At 50.3% G+C, this 17,419-nt stretch overlaps 1 protein-coding gene across 2 annotated transcripts in view; it reads right to left on the bottom strand.

The window, feature by feature from the left end:
* Nucleotides 1–974: 974 nt before the first annotated feature.
* Nucleotides 975–17,419, bottom strand: part of LOC116978083 (leucine-rich repeat and IQ domain-containing protein 3-like) — a 35,267-nt gene continuing 18,822 nt past the window's right edge. Inside the window, exons 5-8 of one of the 2 annotated variants that reach the window (XM_033029107.1) lie at nt 12,203–12,305; nt 10,772–10,861; nt 3,126–3,273; nt 975–1,161 (exon numbers count right to left, since the gene is read on the bottom strand). In XM_033029107.1, coding sequence (XP_032884998.1) covers nt 1,142–1,161; nt 3,126–3,273; nt 10,772–10,861; nt 12,203–12,305 — 361 coding nt within the window. In that variant the 3' untranslated portion in view covers nt 975–1,141. The remainder of the gene's footprint in view (nt 1,162–3,125; nt 3,274–10,771; nt 10,862–12,202; nt 12,306–17,419) is intronic. The other variant, XM_033029108.1, reaches the window with a different exon arrangement.

Raw genomic sequence — 17,419 nt, 5'->3', positions numbered from 1 at the left:
TCCACCCTGTCGCTGCTTCTGATCATTTTATAAACTTCTCTCAGGTCTCCCCTCACCCTGCGACGCTCCAGGGACAGCGTTTGTCCCACCCTCTAATCCCAGCGGTATTCCGGTGAGCCTTCCTCAGCCTCCACATCCTTGTTGTAAGGGGGTGACCAGAACTGCCGGTAATATTCCAAACGTGGCCTCGGACCCTGCAAGCGACCGTTGCTGCTTTGCCTGTGTTCCACTGAAGACTCTCATTGTGGGCGGCACGGTGGTGCAGCGGGTGGAGCTGCTGCCTCACAGAGCCAGAGACCCGGGTTCCATCTTGACTACACGGAGTTTGCATGTTCTCCCCGCGACCTGCGTGGGTTTGCCCCGAGATCTTCGGTTTCTTCCCACACTCCAAAGACGTGCAGGTTTGTAGGTTAATTTGCTTGGTATAAATGTAAAAGTGTCCTTATAGGATAGTGTTAATGTGCGGGGATCGCTGGTTAGCACGGACTTGCTGGGCCGATGGGCCTGTTTCCGTGTCTGTCTGGTCTGGGCTGCTGTTTATATTAATTTAGTTTAGAGATCCAGCACAGAATAGAAAATAGGTGCAGGAGGAGGCCATTCGGCCCTTCAAGCCAGCACCGCCATTCAATGTGATCATGGCTGATCATCCACAATCAGTACCCCGTTCCTGCTTTTTCCCCATATCCCTTGATTCCGTTAGCCCTAAGAGCTAAATCTAACTCTCTCAGGCCCTTCGGCCCACCAAGTCTGTACCGACCAGCGATCCCCGCACACTAACACTATCCTACACACACTCGGGACAATTTACACTTTTTAACCAAAGCTAATTTACCTACAAATTACGTCTTTGGAGTGTGGGAGGAAACCGGAGCACCCGGAGAAAACCCACACGGTCACAGGGAGAACGTGCAAACTCCGTACAGACAGCACCCGTAGTCAGGATAGAACCTGGGTCTGTGGCGCTGTGAGGCAGCAGCTCTACCCGCTGCACCACCGTGCTGGCCAGATTGGTGGCGAGGGAAATGGAGGAAAGACAAAGAGAATAAAGGAACGGTGCATGTAGATATATTTATTGCTTGGTTGGGCAGTGTGAAGAGTTGTGGGATGAGCTCGGCAGACAGAGAGCGTCAGGGTCAAAATCTCACATCAGATGCACAAAGTCTGTAACACACAGCACACACTCGCGTCAGTCTGGGTGTGAGATACAACTCACTCACAGGAGGGAGGGAGGAAGGGAGAGGCTGACTCATCCCCCCTCCCCCACTGACATCACAGCCCCTCCCCTCCCCACTGACATCACAGCCCCTCCCCCCAGGGACATCACAGCCCCTCCCCCCACTGACATCACTGCCCCTCCCCCCAGGGATATCACATCCCCTCCCCTCCCCCCAGGGATATCACAGCCCCTCCCCTCCCCCCCCACTGACATCACAGCCCCTCCCCCCACTGACATCACAGCCCCTCCCCCCAGGGATATCACAGCCCCTCCCCTCCCCCCACTGACATCACAGCCCCTCTCCCCCCCCACTGACATCACAGCCCCTCCCCCCACTGACATCACTGCCCCTCTCCCCCCCACTGACATCACAGCCCCTCCCCCCCACTGACATCACAGCCCCTACCCCCAGGGATATCACAGCCCCTCCCCCCCAGGGACATCACTGCCCCTCCCCCCAGGGACATCACAGCCCCTCCCCCCCAGGGACATCACTGCCCCTCCCCCCAGGGACATCACAGCCCCTCCCCTCCCCCACTGACATCACAGCCCCTCCCCCCACTGACATCACAGCCCCTCCCCCCAGGGATATCACAGCCCCTCCCCTCCCCCCACTGACATCACTGCCCCTCTCCCCCCCACTGACATCACAGCCCCTCTCCCCCCCACTGACATCACTGCCCCTCTCCCCCCCACTGACATCACTGCCCCTCTCCCCCCCCACTGACATCACTGCCCCTCTCCCCCCCCCACTGACATCACTGCCCCTCTCCCCCCCCACTGACATCACAGCCCCTCTCCCCTCCCACTGACATCACAGCCCCTCCCCCCCTTGGGGCAGGGTACCCCTGACTGACCCCGACACTGTCCCCTGCCCCCTGGGGCAGCCTGTCCACCCCCTCCCTCCCTGTAACTCCAGCCCGCAAGCCCAGGTACCACCCTGGTCAATCTGCTCTGCACCCTCTCCAAGGTCATGCCATCCATTCTCTGGCTGCGTGACCAGACACTGGGGACATGTGGCTGGAGACACAGTATCTCCAAGTGTGGTCTCACCAACGACTTGTACAGCTGCATCATGATGCCCACCTCTTGTGGGCATGATGCACTCAGTACCCTGACCAATGAAGGCAAGCGTGCCAAAGGGCCTTACTCACCGACCGCCCGCCCTGTGGTCCTGACTGACCACCACCAGGGAACCGGATACCTGTACACTCCCGCATCTCCCCAGGTTGGCTACGATTGCCAGCGGTAGAGGCTGTGTGTGCAAAGTGGGGGGGGGGGGGGGGGGGGGGGGGGGGGGGGATGAGGGAGGCAGGAGGTGTGTGTTACCTGGACTACTGGGATGGAAGATGGGCTGTTGGAAGCCCCTGGGCCTGACGACCGCATCTCGCTGTGGTGTGGGGGTGAGGAGGTGAGGGAGGGAGGGAGGGAGGGGGGGGGGGAGGTGAGGTGTGGGATGGGGGGAGGGAGGGAGGGGGGTGAGGGAGGGAGGGGTGAGGTGAGGGAGGGGGGGGAGGGAGGAGGTGAGGGAGGGACGGGGCAGGGTGAGGCGGGGGATGGTGTGTTACCTGGACTCGGGTGGAAGATGGGCCGTCGGAAGTCCCTGGGCTGAAGATGTCGTCCCTCTGTGGTGTGGGGGTGAGGAGGAGGGAGGGTAGGGTGAGGGGGGGAGGGTGAGGAGGTGTGGGAGGGAGGGGGAAGAGGAGGTGTGGGAGGGAGGGAGGGAGGGGGGGTGAGGAGGTGTGGGGGGAGGGGGAAGAGGAGGTGTGGGAGGGGGGGGTGAGGAGGTGTGGGAGGGAGGGGGAAGAGGAGGTGTGGGAGGGAGGGAGGGGGGTGAGGAGGTGTGGGGGGAGGGGGAAGAGGAGGTGTGGGAGGGAGGGGGCAAGGTGAGGCGGGGATGGTGCGTTACCTGGACTCGGGTGGAAGATGGGCCGTCGGAAGTCCCTGGGCCTGAAGACATCGTCTCGCTGGGGCCGCAGGTTGGGGGAGTCCCAGCGATTCCACTTGGACACTTGGGGGTAAATCCCGGACGTGAGCTCGCTGGCTTCGTACCGATCCTAAACACACAAAGGTGATCTCCCATGTACAGCCGTCTGTCTGTCTGCCAACAACTCTCTAGACGATGAGATCCACACTGTGGCTACAGGGGGGGGGCGGGCGGGCCAGACGCGAGGAAGCAGCAGTCCAGGGGGTGTGGATCAGGGCCTCATTCACTCTTAAGTCACAGGAGCAGAATCAGGCCATTCAGCTCATCAAGTCTACTCCACCATTCAATCATGGCTGATCTATCTCTCTCCTAACCCAATTCTCCTGCCTTCTTCCCATAATCCCTGACACCCACTCAAGAATCTATCTATCTCTGCTTTAAAAATATCCACTGACTTGACCTCAACAGCTGTCTGTGGCAATGAATTCCACAGATTCACCACCCTCTGACTATAGAAATTCCTCCTTATCTCCTTCCTAAGGGAACGTCCTTTAATTCTGAGGCTGTGCCCTCTGGTCCTAGACTCTCCCACTAATGGAAACATCCTCTCCGCGTCCACTCTATCCGGGCCTTTCACAATTCGGTAAGTTTAACCAGAGAACAGGGCCAGCTCAATATCATGATCCATCCTTCTTGCTTCAAGGTAGACACAAAAAGCTGGAGTAACTCAGCGGGACAGGCAGCATCTCTGGAGAGAAGGAATGGGTGACGTTTCGGGTCGAGACCCGTCTTCAGACTTTCAGTCCTACTATGAGGAAGTTCTTGTCCTCTCTCTGATGAGAATTCTGCAACAAACCAGCCTGATGGAGTCCCTTCCCACTCAATGTGGAAACTAACAATTCCACTTTTGGGAGGATGTAGATCAGTGTCACTCATGTTATGAGTCATACTTTGTAGTCACGCCCACTAGTTTAACAGAAAGCCTCCCTGCCTTCTTCTCACACTTATAGAGTAACGTGCTAGAATGAAGTCACCTATGCTGTAACGTTAATAAAGTCTTTGGACCTTAAACACGGTGTGAGTCTTTAGTTATTCCAACAGCAGAATCACAACATGGTGTCAGAGTGTACAGACACACTCCTTGTTTAATTATATTAGTTTGTTGTTTTCTCCAGTGATATTGGAATGGCTTCTGCTCTCAGAAAACCGGAGATCCTGGTATTTGATGAGGATCTTGCAGAACAGTGGCGAGTATTTGAAGAGGATTTCTCAATCTACATTGAAGCAGCTCACCCTACTGCTGCTCCCGGTGTTCGAGCGTCAATTCTTCTTAATCTGGCAGGTACAGAAGCTGCTCGATGTGCCAGAGGATTTCATCATGAACCGGTTAGATTTGACCCGGTTGGTGTCCAGATCGCTCCTGCTGAATCTATCCGAGACCCTGACTGTCTACTAGGCAAATTCCGACAGTTATGTGAGTTACGAACCAACTTAGTCATGGAGAGGCATTTGTTCTTTTTCCGAAGCCAGAGACAGGGAGAACCTGTGGAGATGTATGTCAGTGCACTGAAGCACATTGCCAATCGATGCGATTTCAGGGATATATGTGATAGTTATCCGTGACCGTCTGGTCTATGGTGTCCACAATGATAACTTACTTGATGAGTTACTGCGGGATGCTGAGCTTACTCTAGAGACTGCTGAAAACCACTGTCACATTGCTGAAATGGCTGACGCTCATACAAAAGTCTTGGGTCACTCTGCTGGTTGTGAGAGTAATGTTGCCGTATGTCTTATCAAATCTCTCCCCGTTTTCCTCAAGTGCCTGATACCTTTATCAAGTTGAGACTAATAGACAATTGCTTTAACTGTGGCGGTTCACGTGCTGCTGTTCGTGACCGTTGCCTTACGTATGAAAAATTGTCGATTTTGCAACAAAAGAAATCATTTCTTTAAATGCTGTCATTCACGTAGCAACAGAGTTCAAACAAGACAATCTGTTAATTCGCCTGGCCATGAGAAAGAACTTGCTCTGAGAATGCTCTCAACCAGCTCCCACGGATTTGCAGGCTGCTGACGAAGGTTTTGACGTTGATGTACATTCCTTGTCTGATTTAATGCATAAACAACTGGGCCCCAAGGTCGCTTTGCTCGTTAATGGCAAGAACCTTTATCTGAAAGTTGACTCTGGCGCCAGGTGCAATGTCATCTGCCTAGCTGTGTTTAAAAAGTTATTCCAATGGCTGCCTCCCTTGTCCCACTTGCAGGAGGTCCAGTGCACCCTATCGGTCAAGTTGAGTTACGCTGCTGTCTTAAATTACGTGTCTACATCCTGAGTTTCTATGTGGTTTGTGAAAATGTGCCGTCTCTACTAGGTGTCAACGCATGTCAAGACATGGGTCTTATCTCTTTCAGCCCATCTGTTTGTCATCTGATTATTGCCTGTGACTTTAGTCAACAAATCCTGACACAATACAATATTTAGTTTGACGATAAGCTGGGCAGGCTGCCTGTCAGGTACACGATCACCATTGACCCTGAGATAATTCCAGTTGTCCGTCCAGCACAAGATTCCCCATGCTATGCGGGACGGCGTTCAAAGTGAACTTAACAGAATAGTGTCTCTAGGTGTGATTGCTCCCATCGCTGACCCCTTGGATTGGGTCTCCACCCTGGTCGTGGCAGCGAAGAAAAATAAAGATGAGATACGGATTTGTATCAATCCCAAGGACCTAAACACAGCAATTAAACAACCCCACTATCCCATGCGATTGCCGCGCAGATAGTTGAGGCAACTGTATTCACTGTACTAGTTCATTCTGGCAGATTTCGCTGGAACAAGATTCCTCCAAGTTAACTACCTTCAGCACTCTGTTCGGACGTTACAGATTTCTTCGCATGCCCTTTGGAATAAGCTCTGCTAGTGAAGTATTTCAACAAGCTATGGAGCAGTTGTTTGCGGGTTACCCATGCTCCATCGTGGTGGATGACATCCTCGTTGCGGGACGAACTGTCGAAGAACACGATGCTAATCTGACAAAGGTCCTGGATCGCGCCAAGGCCATCAACCTCAAGTTGAACCCTCAAAAATGCAAATTCAGGGTAAATGAGGTGAAATACTGAGGCCATGTGTTTACTAAAGACGGCCTAAATACTGATCCGCTGAAAACCAGTGCTATTAACGAGCTCCCAGCTCCCACAGACATGCTAAGTTTGCAGAGATTCCTTGGCATGGTTAACTACTTGAGCAAACTCATTCCGGACTTCAGTGAAATATCAGCCCTGTTGCGCCAGCTTACACACAAAGACACTGCTTGGGCCTGGCACGAGCAACAGCAGAGGGCGTTCGACACTCTTAAGCAGCAATGTCTTGTGCTCCTACTCTCACTTATTTTGACCCTAAACGACCGGTCACTCTGACTTGTGACCCTTCACAACACGGACTGGGCGCAGCATGTCTTCAAAATGACGGTAACGGCAATGAGCCTGTTGCCTATGCCTCGCGCACTATGACTGACACAGAACAACGATATGCCCACATTGAGAAAGAGCTGTTGGCGGTTGTTTTCGCCTGCAAGAAATTTAACGACTTTATCTTTGGACATATGGTCACGATTGAAACTGACCACCAACTTCTGATCAGCATCTTTAACAAACCGATCCATGCCTCTCCAGGGCGCCTACAGCGGATGTTGCTGCAACTTCAAAAATATGACATTGTTCTGACCTACAAAGGTGGTAAGGATATGCACCTGGCTGACACTCTCTCTCGCGCGCACCACGGAAGATCTGTGAGAGTCCGTCCTCGCCGGAGGATGACTTTATCCTAATGACCGTGTCTTTTATCCCCTCGTCCTGTATGGAGGATTTAGCTGCCCTCACCGCTGCTGACAGTACTCTACAGTCGCTTGCCTCTGTCATTAAGCGCGGCTGGCCAGACAAACACTACAACTTTCCGCTGCCAGTCTGGCCTTTCTTTGCCTTCCGTGATGAGCTAGTGCTGCAGGAAGGCTTCGTCTTAAAAGGACACAAGGCAGTGGTTCCCTGCTTCGCTGCACAGCAAGTATTTTAACGCTGTCCACGCAGGGCACCCAGGCACTGAAGCTACTGTCCTACGGGCAAGAAGCATGTTTTACTGTCCTGTCATGGGCGAATACATCATCGAGAATGTGGTGTCCTGTGCAGTGTGTAACAGCTTGGCTCCTCACCAACAAAAGCAACCACTTCTTACACATCCGGTTCCTGCCCTCCCGTGGTCTACAGTGGCAGCTGACATATTTGATTGGCATGGCAAGCAGTACCTGGTACTCGTCGACTCGTACTCAGGATGGTTTGACATTGATTTTCTTAGCAGCCGTGGGGTGGTTTCGAAGCTATCTCGCCATTTTTCAGTCCACGGATCTCCGGTTATACTGTTAACTGATAACGGCAGTCAATTTACCAGCCAACACTTCAGGGAATTTGCTGCACGCTGGAATTTTCACCACATTACCAGCAGCCCTGAATATCCACAGTTGAATGGACTAGCTGAGCCGGCTGTCAAGAGTGCCAAACAGCTCATGGAACATTCATGCAGAGCTAATTCCGACGTATTCCTGGATCTACTCAACATCTCCCGCGACCCCATTTTGGGTTCACCTGCTCAACGTTTATTGTCAAGGCAGACCCGAGCCACGGTGCCTGTGGTGGATCAGGGATTGATCCCTCAGGTGCTTCCACCATCGGAAGTCCAGTCCAGGCTACAACAAAAGCGTGACATTCAAAAACAATGGTATGACAAAACAAGTAGGCCACTGCCACTGTTAACCAAGGGGCAGGTGGTTCGTTTGCAAACTGACAAAGGTGGTATCGGTGTAATTTCTGGAACTGCTTCTGAGCCACGCTCATATTTGGTCAGTGTTGATGGCGGCACCTACAGGCGTAACAGACAACATCTCCTGCCTGTGAACGAGCCAGCTCCACCTCCGTATTATCCCGACCGTACAAGTGTACTTCCGTCTGTATCCAGTGGCATTGGCCCACCTGTACCAGCACAACAACCCACTCCTGCAACGGCTGCTCTGCCAGTGGTGATGCCCCCTCCGCCTATGCCACAGTCCCCTGGTTCATCACCGGGAATGCTGATTCAGTCCCCGTCACCTGTGAAGCCACTGGCTCTGTCCCCGGTGGGGAAACACGGAGATGGTCTTTATCCCACACGTGCTGGTCGTGTTTGCAAGCCCACCGTGAGGTACCCGGGTATGTTTGACTTTCCTCCAGTTTATTATCAATTGCTATGCATGCCTTATTTAGTCAATGGTTTTGTACTGACATTGAATTCTAAAGAGGGAGGATATAGATCAGTGTCACTCATGTTATGAGTCATACTTTGTAGCCACGCCCACTAGTTTAACAGAAAGCTTCCCTGCCTTGTTCTCACACTTATAGAGTAACGTGCTAGTATGAAGTCACCTATGCTGTAACGTAAATAAAGTCTTTGGACCTTAAACACAGTGTGAGTCTTTAGTTATTCCAACAGCAGAATCGCAACAGGTGGGAAGGAACTGCAGATGCTGGTTTACACCGAAGATAGACAAAAAGTGCTGGAGTAACTCAGTGGGACAGGCAGCATCGAGGATAGGCACAAAGTGCTGGAGTAACTCAGTGGGACAGGCAGCATCGAGGATAGGCACAAAGTGCTGGGTCTAAAGAAGCGTTCTGACCTGAAACGCCATCCATCCTTTTTCCCCAGAGATGCTGCCTGACCCTCTGAGTTAGATAGTGTCACAGTGTGGAAACAGGCCCTTCGGCCCAACTTGCCCACACTGGCCAACAATGTCCCAGCTACACTAGTCCCACCTGCCTGTGCTTGGTCCATATCCCTCCAAATCTGTCCTATCCATGTACCTGTCTGTTTCTTAAACGATGGGATAGTCCCAGCCTCAACTACCTCCTCTGGCAGCTTGTTCCATACATCCGCCACCCTCTGTGTGGAAAAGTTACACCTCAGATTCCTATTAAATCTTTTCCCCTTCACCTTAAACCCATGTCCTCTGGTCCTCGATTCCCCTACTCTGGGCAAGAGACTCCGTGCTTCTACCTGATCTATTCCTCTCATGATTTTGTACACCTCTATAAGATCTCCCCTCATCCTCCTGCGCTCCAGGGAATAGAGACCCAGCCTACTCAACCTCTCCCTATAGCTCACACCCTCTAGTCCTGGCAACATCCTTGTAAATCTTCTCTGTCCCCTACATTCAATCTCCGAGTGCATTCTATCTTTGTCCCGCCCCCTCCCCTGACATCAGTTTGAAGAAGGGTCTCGACCCGAAACGTCACCCATTCCTTCTCTCCAGAGATGCTGCCTGACCCGCTGAGTTACTCCAGAATTTTGTGTCCACAATATCCTAAATGCGGTCTCACCAACATGACTCCATCTTCCTGCGCTCCAAGGAATAGAGCCCCGGCACTCCCAGAGTTACTCCAACACTTTGTGTCAATCATCGCTTTCCTCTTCAGGACTTGTTTAAACTTCTGCCCAGATGGCGAGAGAATCCGTCACAGGGTCCAGGGGGCAGAGGGACAGGGCGTGTTGGCCAGTCAGGGAGGGGGGAGTGTGGGATCATTAGGTCAGAAGGAATAGTAGTAGAATTCAGCCAATCGAGTCTACTCCACCATTCAATCATGGCTGATCTATCTCTCCCTCCTAACCCCATTCTCCTGCCTTCTCCCCATAACCCCTGACACCCGCACTAATCAAGAATCTGTCTATCTCTGCATTAAAAATATCCACTGACTTGTGGCCTCCACAGCCGTCTGTGGCAAAGAATTCCACAGATTCACCACCCTCTGGCTAAAGAAATTCCTCCTCATCTCCTTCATAAAAGAACGTCCTTTAATTCTGAGGCTGTGCCCTCTGTCCCTAGACTCTCGCACTAGAAACATCCTCTCCACATCCACTCTATCCAGGCCTTTCACTATTCTGTCCATTTAAATGAGGTCCCCCCTCATTCTTCTAAACTCCAGCGAGTACAGGCCCAGTGCCGACAATCATCATATGTTAACCCACTCATTCCTGGGATCATTCTTGTAAACCTCTTCTGGACCCTCTCTAGAACCGGCACATCCTTCCTCAGATATGGGGCATAAAATTGCTCACAATATTCCAAATGCGGCCTGACCAGCGCCTTATAGAGCCTCAACATTACATCCCTGTGTTTGTATACAAGCCTCCTGGGTTATGGGGAGAAGGCAGGAGAATGGGGCTAGGAGGGAGAGATAGATCAGCCATGATTAAATGGCGGAGTAGACTTGATGTGCCGAATGGCCTAATTCTGCTCCTATCACTTGTGACACAGGGCAGGACAGTGGACTGACCGCTCAAACCGGGAGGGGGGGAACTGGGCTGGGTTGGTTGAGGTGAGCGGGAAGGAGGAATGGATGTAGTGTGGAGGGTGAGGTTGTCCCAGGTGAGGGGGGGGGGTGCGTCCAGGGTGGGGGGTCTACCTGTCCAGGTGTGCAGCTGAAGCCAGTCTAACTCCAGCACTGTGGCCTGCAGTTTGTTGAGGTCAGGTCAGGTTGTCCCAGGTGAGGGGGGGGGGGGGGAGGGTGCGTCCCGGATGGGGGTCTACCTGTCCAGGTGTGCCTACCTCCAGCACTGCGGCCTGCAGTTTGTTGAGGTCAATCTGTAACTGGAGGGCGTTGCACTGTCCGTCTGAGTTGGTACTGGCCTCCTCTACCTGGAATCACCAGCAGAGAGTTGAGTTTAGAGATACAGCGCAGAAACAGGCCCTTCAGCCCACCGAGTCCGCACCGACCAGCGATCCCCACACACTAGCACTATCCTACACACTAAGCCTCCTCTGGACCATAGGGTGAACGCACAGAGTCTTTTACCCAGAGTAAGGCAATCAAGGACCAGAGGACATAGGTTCAAGGTGAGGGGGGAACGATTTAATAGGAACCTGAGAGGCAATCTTTTTACACAAAGGGTGGTGGGTGCATGGAATGGAGATAGTTGAGGCAGGAACTAACAGTGTTTAAGTAACATTTAGGCAAGTATATGGTTAGGATAGGAGCAGCCAGAGGAGGTAGTTGAGGCACATACTATAACTAAATTAGACAGGTACTTGGATAGGACAGGTTTAGAGGGATATGGACCAAACGCAGGCAGGTGGGACTAGTGTAGATGGGGCATGTTGGTCGGGCAGGTGGGACTAGTGTAGTTGGGGCATGTTGGTCAGTTTGGGTGAGTTGGGCTGAAGGGCCTGTTTCCATGACTGGGACTAGTGTAGATGGGGCATGTTGGTCAGTAGGGGTGGGATGGACTGAAGGGCCTGTCTCTGTGACTCTGGGACTAGTGTAGATGGGTCAGTAGGGGTGGGTTGGGCTGAAGGGCCTGTCTCCATGCTGGGTCACTCTGGGACTAGTGTAGCTGGGTCAGTAGGAGTAGGTTGGGCTGAAGGGCCTGTCTCCATGCTGGGTCACTCTGGGACTAGTGTAGATGGGGCACGCTGGTCAGTAGGGGTGGGTTGGGCTAATGGGCCTGTCTCCATGCTGGGTCGCTCTGGGACTAGTGTAGATGGGGCATGTTGGTTGGGGTGGGCAGGTGGGAGTAGTGTAGATTGGCACGTTGGACAGTAGGGGTTGTTGGGTTGAAGGGCCTGTCTCTGTGACTCTGGGACTGGTGTAGATGGGTCAGTAGGGGTGGGTTGGGCTGAAGGGCCTGTCTCCGTGCTGGGTCACTCTATAAATGGTGTAGATGGGGCAGTAGGGGCAGGTTGGGCTGAAGGGCCTGTCTCCGTGCTGGGTCACTCTATAAATGGTGTAGATGGGGCAGTAGGGGCAGGTTGGGCTGAAGGGCCTGTCTCCGTGCTGGGTCACTCTATAAATGGTGTAGATGGGGCAGTAGGGGTGGGTTGGGCTGAAGGGCCTGTCTCCGTGACTGGTGTAGATGGGGCAGTAGGGGTGGGTTGGGCTGAAGGGCCTGTCTCTGTGCTGGGTCACTCTATAAATGGTGTAGATGGGTCAGTAGGAGCGGGTTGGGCTGAAGGGCCTGTCTCTGTGCTGGGCAGACTCACCCACACCCTGCCATCCTCCAACATGTGGATCCCCCTGTGGCACAGCACGTCAGCCTCTGACACGTGCGGCTCTGTTGACAACCGAGGCTTCAGATGACACTGTCTTTGGACAATAAACAACACACAGTCCTGTTAGAGGTGTCCTAAGGTCATAGGAGTAGAATTAGGCCAGTTGGCCCATCAAGAATAAGGGGTCGGCCATTTAGGATTGGGATGAGCAAAAAAGTTTTCACCCAGAGAATTGTGAATCTGTGGAATTCTCTGCCACATAAGGCAGTGGAGGCCAATTCACTGGATGTTTTCAAGGAGAGTTAGATTTAGCTCTTGGGGCTAAAGGAATCAAGGGATATGGGGAGAAGGCAGGAACGGGGTACTGATTGTGGATGATCAGCCATGATCATATTGAATGGCGGTGCTGGCTCGAACGGCCGAATGGCCTCCTCCTGCACATATTGTCTATGTTTCTATGTTTCTAAGGCCACTCTGCCATCCAATCATGGCTGATCTATCTCTCCCTCCTAACCCCATTCTCCTGCCTTCTCCCCATAACCCCTGACACCCGTACTGATCAAGAATCTATCTATCTCTGCCTTAGAAATATCCACTGCCTTGTGGCCTCCACAGCGGTCTGTGGCAAATAATTCCACAGATTCACCACCCTCTGACTAAAGAAATTCCTCCTCATCTCCTTATTAAAGGCTGTGACCGCTCTCCCAACCGTCCAAGTCCTTCTGCAGAGTCCCTGCTCTCTCCACACTAACTCCTCCTCCTATATTCGTATCATCCACAAACCTGTCCACAAAGCCTTCAATTTCCTCATCCTAATACAACGTGAACAGCGGCCACAGCACCGACCCCTACAGAACCGACCCCTACAGAACCCTATAGACCCCAACAGAACACCACTGGTCACCTGCAGCCAACCAGCTAAAAGCCAGTATTCCCACTCTTTGCTCTCTGCCGTTCAGCCAACCTTCTCTCCATGCTAGTACTTCTCTCCATGCTAGTACTTCTCTCCATGCTAGTACTTCTCTCCATGCTAGTGCTTCTCTCAATGCTAGTACTTCTATCCATGCTAGTACTTCTCTCCATGCTAGTACTTCTATCCATGCTAGTACTTCTATCCATGCTAGTACTTCTCTCCATGCTAGTACTTCTCTCCATGCTAGTACTCTCCATGCTAGTACTTCTATCCATGCTAGTACTTCTATCCATGCTAGTACTTCTATCCATGCTAGTACTTCTCTCCATGCTAGTACTTCTCTCCATGCTAGTACTCTCCATGCTAGTACTTCTATCCATGCTAGTACTTCTATCCATGCTAGTACCTCTCTCCATGCTCGTACCTCTATCCATGCTAGTACTTCTCTCCATGCTAGTACTTCTCTCCATGCTAGTATTTCTATCCATGCTAGTACTTCTCTCCATGCTAGTACTCTCCATGCTAGTACTTCTATCCATGCTAGTACTTCTCTCCATGCTAGTACTTCTACCCATGCTAGCACTTCTAATCCATGCTAGTACTATCCATGCTAGTACTTCTATCCATGCTAGTACTTCTATCCATGCTAGTACTTCTATCCATGCGAGTACTTCTATCCATGCTAGTACTCTCCATGCTAGTACTTCTCTCCATGCTAGTACTCTCCATGCTAGTACTTCTCTCCATGCTAGTACTCTCCATGCCAGTACTTCTCTCCATGCTAGTACTTCTATCCATGCGAGTACTTCTATCCATGCTAGTACTTCTCTCCATGCTAGTACTCTCCATGCTAGTACTTCTCTCCATGCTAGTACTTCTATCCATGCTAGTACTTCTCTCCATGCTAGTACTTCTATCCATGCGAGTACTTCTATCCATGCTAGTACTTCTCTCCATGCTAGTACTCTCCATGCTAATACTTCTATCCATGCTAGTACTTCTATCCATGCTAGTACTTCTATCCATGCTAGTACTCTCCATGCTAGTACTTCTCTCCATGCTAGTACTCTCCATGCTAGTACTTCTATCCATGCTAGTACTTCTCTCCATGCTAGTACCTCTATCCATGCGAGTACTCTCCATTCTAGTACTTCTAATCCATGCTAGTACTCTCCATGCTAGTACTTCTATCCATGCTAGTACTTCTCTCCATGCTAGTACTTCTATCCATGCTAGTACTTCTCTCCATGCTAGTACTTCTATCCATGCTAGTACTTCTCTCCATGCTAGTACTTCTCTCCATGCTAGTACTCTCCATGCTAGTACTTCTATCCATGCTAGTACTTCTCTCCATGCTAGTACTTCTCTCCATGCTAGTACTCTCCATGCTAGTACTTCTATCCATGCTAGTACTTCTCTCCATGCTAGTACCTCTATCCATGCGAGTACTCTCCATTCTAGTACTTCTAATCCATGCTAGTACTCTCCATGCTAGTACTTCTATCCATGCTAGTACTTCTCTCCATGCTAGTACTTCTCTCCATGCTAGTACTTCTCTCCATGCTAGTACTTCTACCCATGCTAGTACTTCTATCCATGCTAGTACTTCTATCCATGCTAGTACTTCTATCCATGCAAGTACTTCTCTCCATGCTAATACTTCTCTCTGTGCTAGTACTTCTATCCATGCAAGTACTTCTATCCATGCTAGTACTAATCCATGCTAGTACTCTCCATGCTAGTACTTCTATCCATGCTAGTACTTCTCTCCATGCTAGTACTTCTCTCCATGCTAGTACTTCTATCCATGCTAGTACTTCTATCCGGACTAGTACTCTCCATGCTAGTACTTCTATCCATGCTAGTACTGCTATCCATGCTAGTACTGCTATCCATGCTAGTACTTCTATCCATGCTAGTACTTCTATCCAAACTAGTACTCTCCATGCTAGTACTTCTATCCATGCTAGTACTTCTCTCCGTGCTAGTACTTCTACCCATGCTAGTACTTCTATCCATGCTAGTACTTCTCTCCAGATAGTGATGCGATATCATTACATCTAACTGGAAACATCCTCCCCACATCCACTTTATCCAGGCCTTTCACTAGTCGGGAAGTTTCAATGAGGTCCCCCCGTGTAATATATGTTAATGGTGTTGTATATAAGCAGGGAATGTTGGGGAATAAATCTCTCTCTCGTGATCCAGGCAACCTGCGTGTAAGTTGGTATTCATTCTGCCGTCCGGGATATAACAAAATTGGTGACGAGGATGGGATAGAGTTTGTGAACTCATCCTTTAAATACAGTTCAGGACTGTTTTGCAACATGCAGTATTGTTTAACAGTTTAAACAGTAGATACTGAGTTGTGTCGCAGTTGTTTGTGAGCTGGACACGATAGCCCGCAGATCCTTCTATGCAGGGCACTGTAGTTTAAAACAGCAGCTGGACAAATCGCCGAGAGTTTGTCAGGCTATCTCTATGTTGTGTCTCCGTGGCAAGATGTTGTCCTTGGGAGTGTATACCATTTTTGTCAAGTTCCTCAAGCTGAATAGCATTTGTACAGCTAAGTTTTAGATGAATTGTTACACCAGAACAGACAGGAAATCGGGGTTTTCGAACGGACTTGGAAAAAAAGAGAAGGACATGATGGCAGCATCCACGGGCTACATTAGAAACCTTGGCACTTTTGACAAGAGTAGCGAGCCGTTCAGCTCCTATATGGAGAGAGCAAACATGTTTTTCACGGCAAACAATATATTGGAGATTAGTGCTGAAGGAGAGATAGTGGCTGAAACAAATAAGGCCGTTTGCGAACGCATGAAAGTGATTCTGCTCACGGAGATCGGTCCTGAAGTGTACGGCACACTCGTGAATCTCCTTGCGCCCATAAATAATAATAATAATAATAACTTTATTTATAGAGCACTTTAAAAACAACCACTGTTGCAACAAAGTGCTGTACATGACTAATCATGGACAAAAAATTATTACACGACAATAAAAACATTAAAAGAGAGAGTAAAAACAATTAAAAAAACCCATTAAAAGCACTAAAACAGGAGCAAAGTCTCATGCAGGGTCAAAAGCCAAGGAATAGAAATGGGTTTCAAGATTGGTTTTGAAGATGGACAGTGAGGGGGCCTGTCTGATGTGCAACGGCAGAGTGTTCCATAATGTCGGAGCAGCAACAGAGAAGGCTCTATCCCCTCTGAGCTTCCGCTTAGACCTCGGTACCTCCAGGAGCAGCTGATCAGCTGACCTGAGGCACCGAGCAGGAGCGTAGGGATGAAGCAGCTCAGAGAGGTAAGGCGGGGCGAGGCCATTTAAAGATTTAAAAACAAATAAAAGAGTCTTAAAATGAACTCGAAAGTACACCGGGACAATAAAGGCAAAAGACGTGCCATTCAATAACATTATGAAGAAGTTGGAGGAGCACTTCAACCCAAAGCCTCTGGAAATTGCAGAAAGCTATAAATTTAGCACTAGAAACCAGAAGCAGAATGAGACAATCAATGAGTACATTGTTGCCTTGAAAAACTTAACTTTGCACCTGGTGTAACTTTTGGAACCTTTTTCGGACCCGCTCTACGCAAAAGATTTGTTTGTGGTCTAATGGATGAACAAATTCAGTCCAAACTCATGAACACTCCAGATCTTACATTCGAGAAAACATGCAAGATTGCTAACACAATGGAGATGGCATTATAGAAACATAGAAAATAGGTGCAGGGGTAGACTGCAAAAAGTTGTAAACACTGCCCAGTCCATCATCGGCTCTGACCTCCCCACCATCGAGGGGATCTATCGCAGTCACTGCCTAAAAAAGGCTGGCAGCATCATCAAGGACCCACACCATCCTGGCCACACACTCATCTCCTCGCTACCTTCAGGTAGAAGGTACAGGAGCCTGAAATCTTTAACATCCAGGTTCAGGAATAGCTGCATCCCCACAGCCATCAGGCTATTAAACTCAACTCAAACAAAACTCTGAACATTAATAGCCCATTGCACTTTATCGGCTTATTTATGTGTGTATATATATATTCAATAGTGTATGGACACACTGATCTGTTCTGTATTTATTTATGCCGACTATATTCTGTTGTGCTGAAGCAAAGCAAGAATTTCATTGTCCTATCTGGGACACATGACAATAAACTCTCTTGAATCTCTTGAATCTCTTGAATCTTGAATCTTGATCACAAGCCACTATTAGTGATACTTGGTCCCAAGTCGGCTATACCTTCCATGGCGGCATCAAGGATGCAGGGCTGGGCAATTTTACTGTCCCA

Source organism: Amblyraja radiata, chromosome 10 (genome assembly GCF_010909765.2).
Source record: "Amblyraja radiata isolate CabotCenter1 chromosome 10, sAmbRad1.1.pri, whole genome shotgun sequence".
Classification (NCBI taxonomy): domain Eukaryota; kingdom Metazoa; phylum Chordata; class Chondrichthyes; order Rajiformes; family Rajidae; genus Amblyraja; species Amblyraja radiata.
The sequence above is the reverse complement of the archived record's forward strand: the minus strand, read 5'-3'. Positions and strand labels throughout refer to the sequence as shown.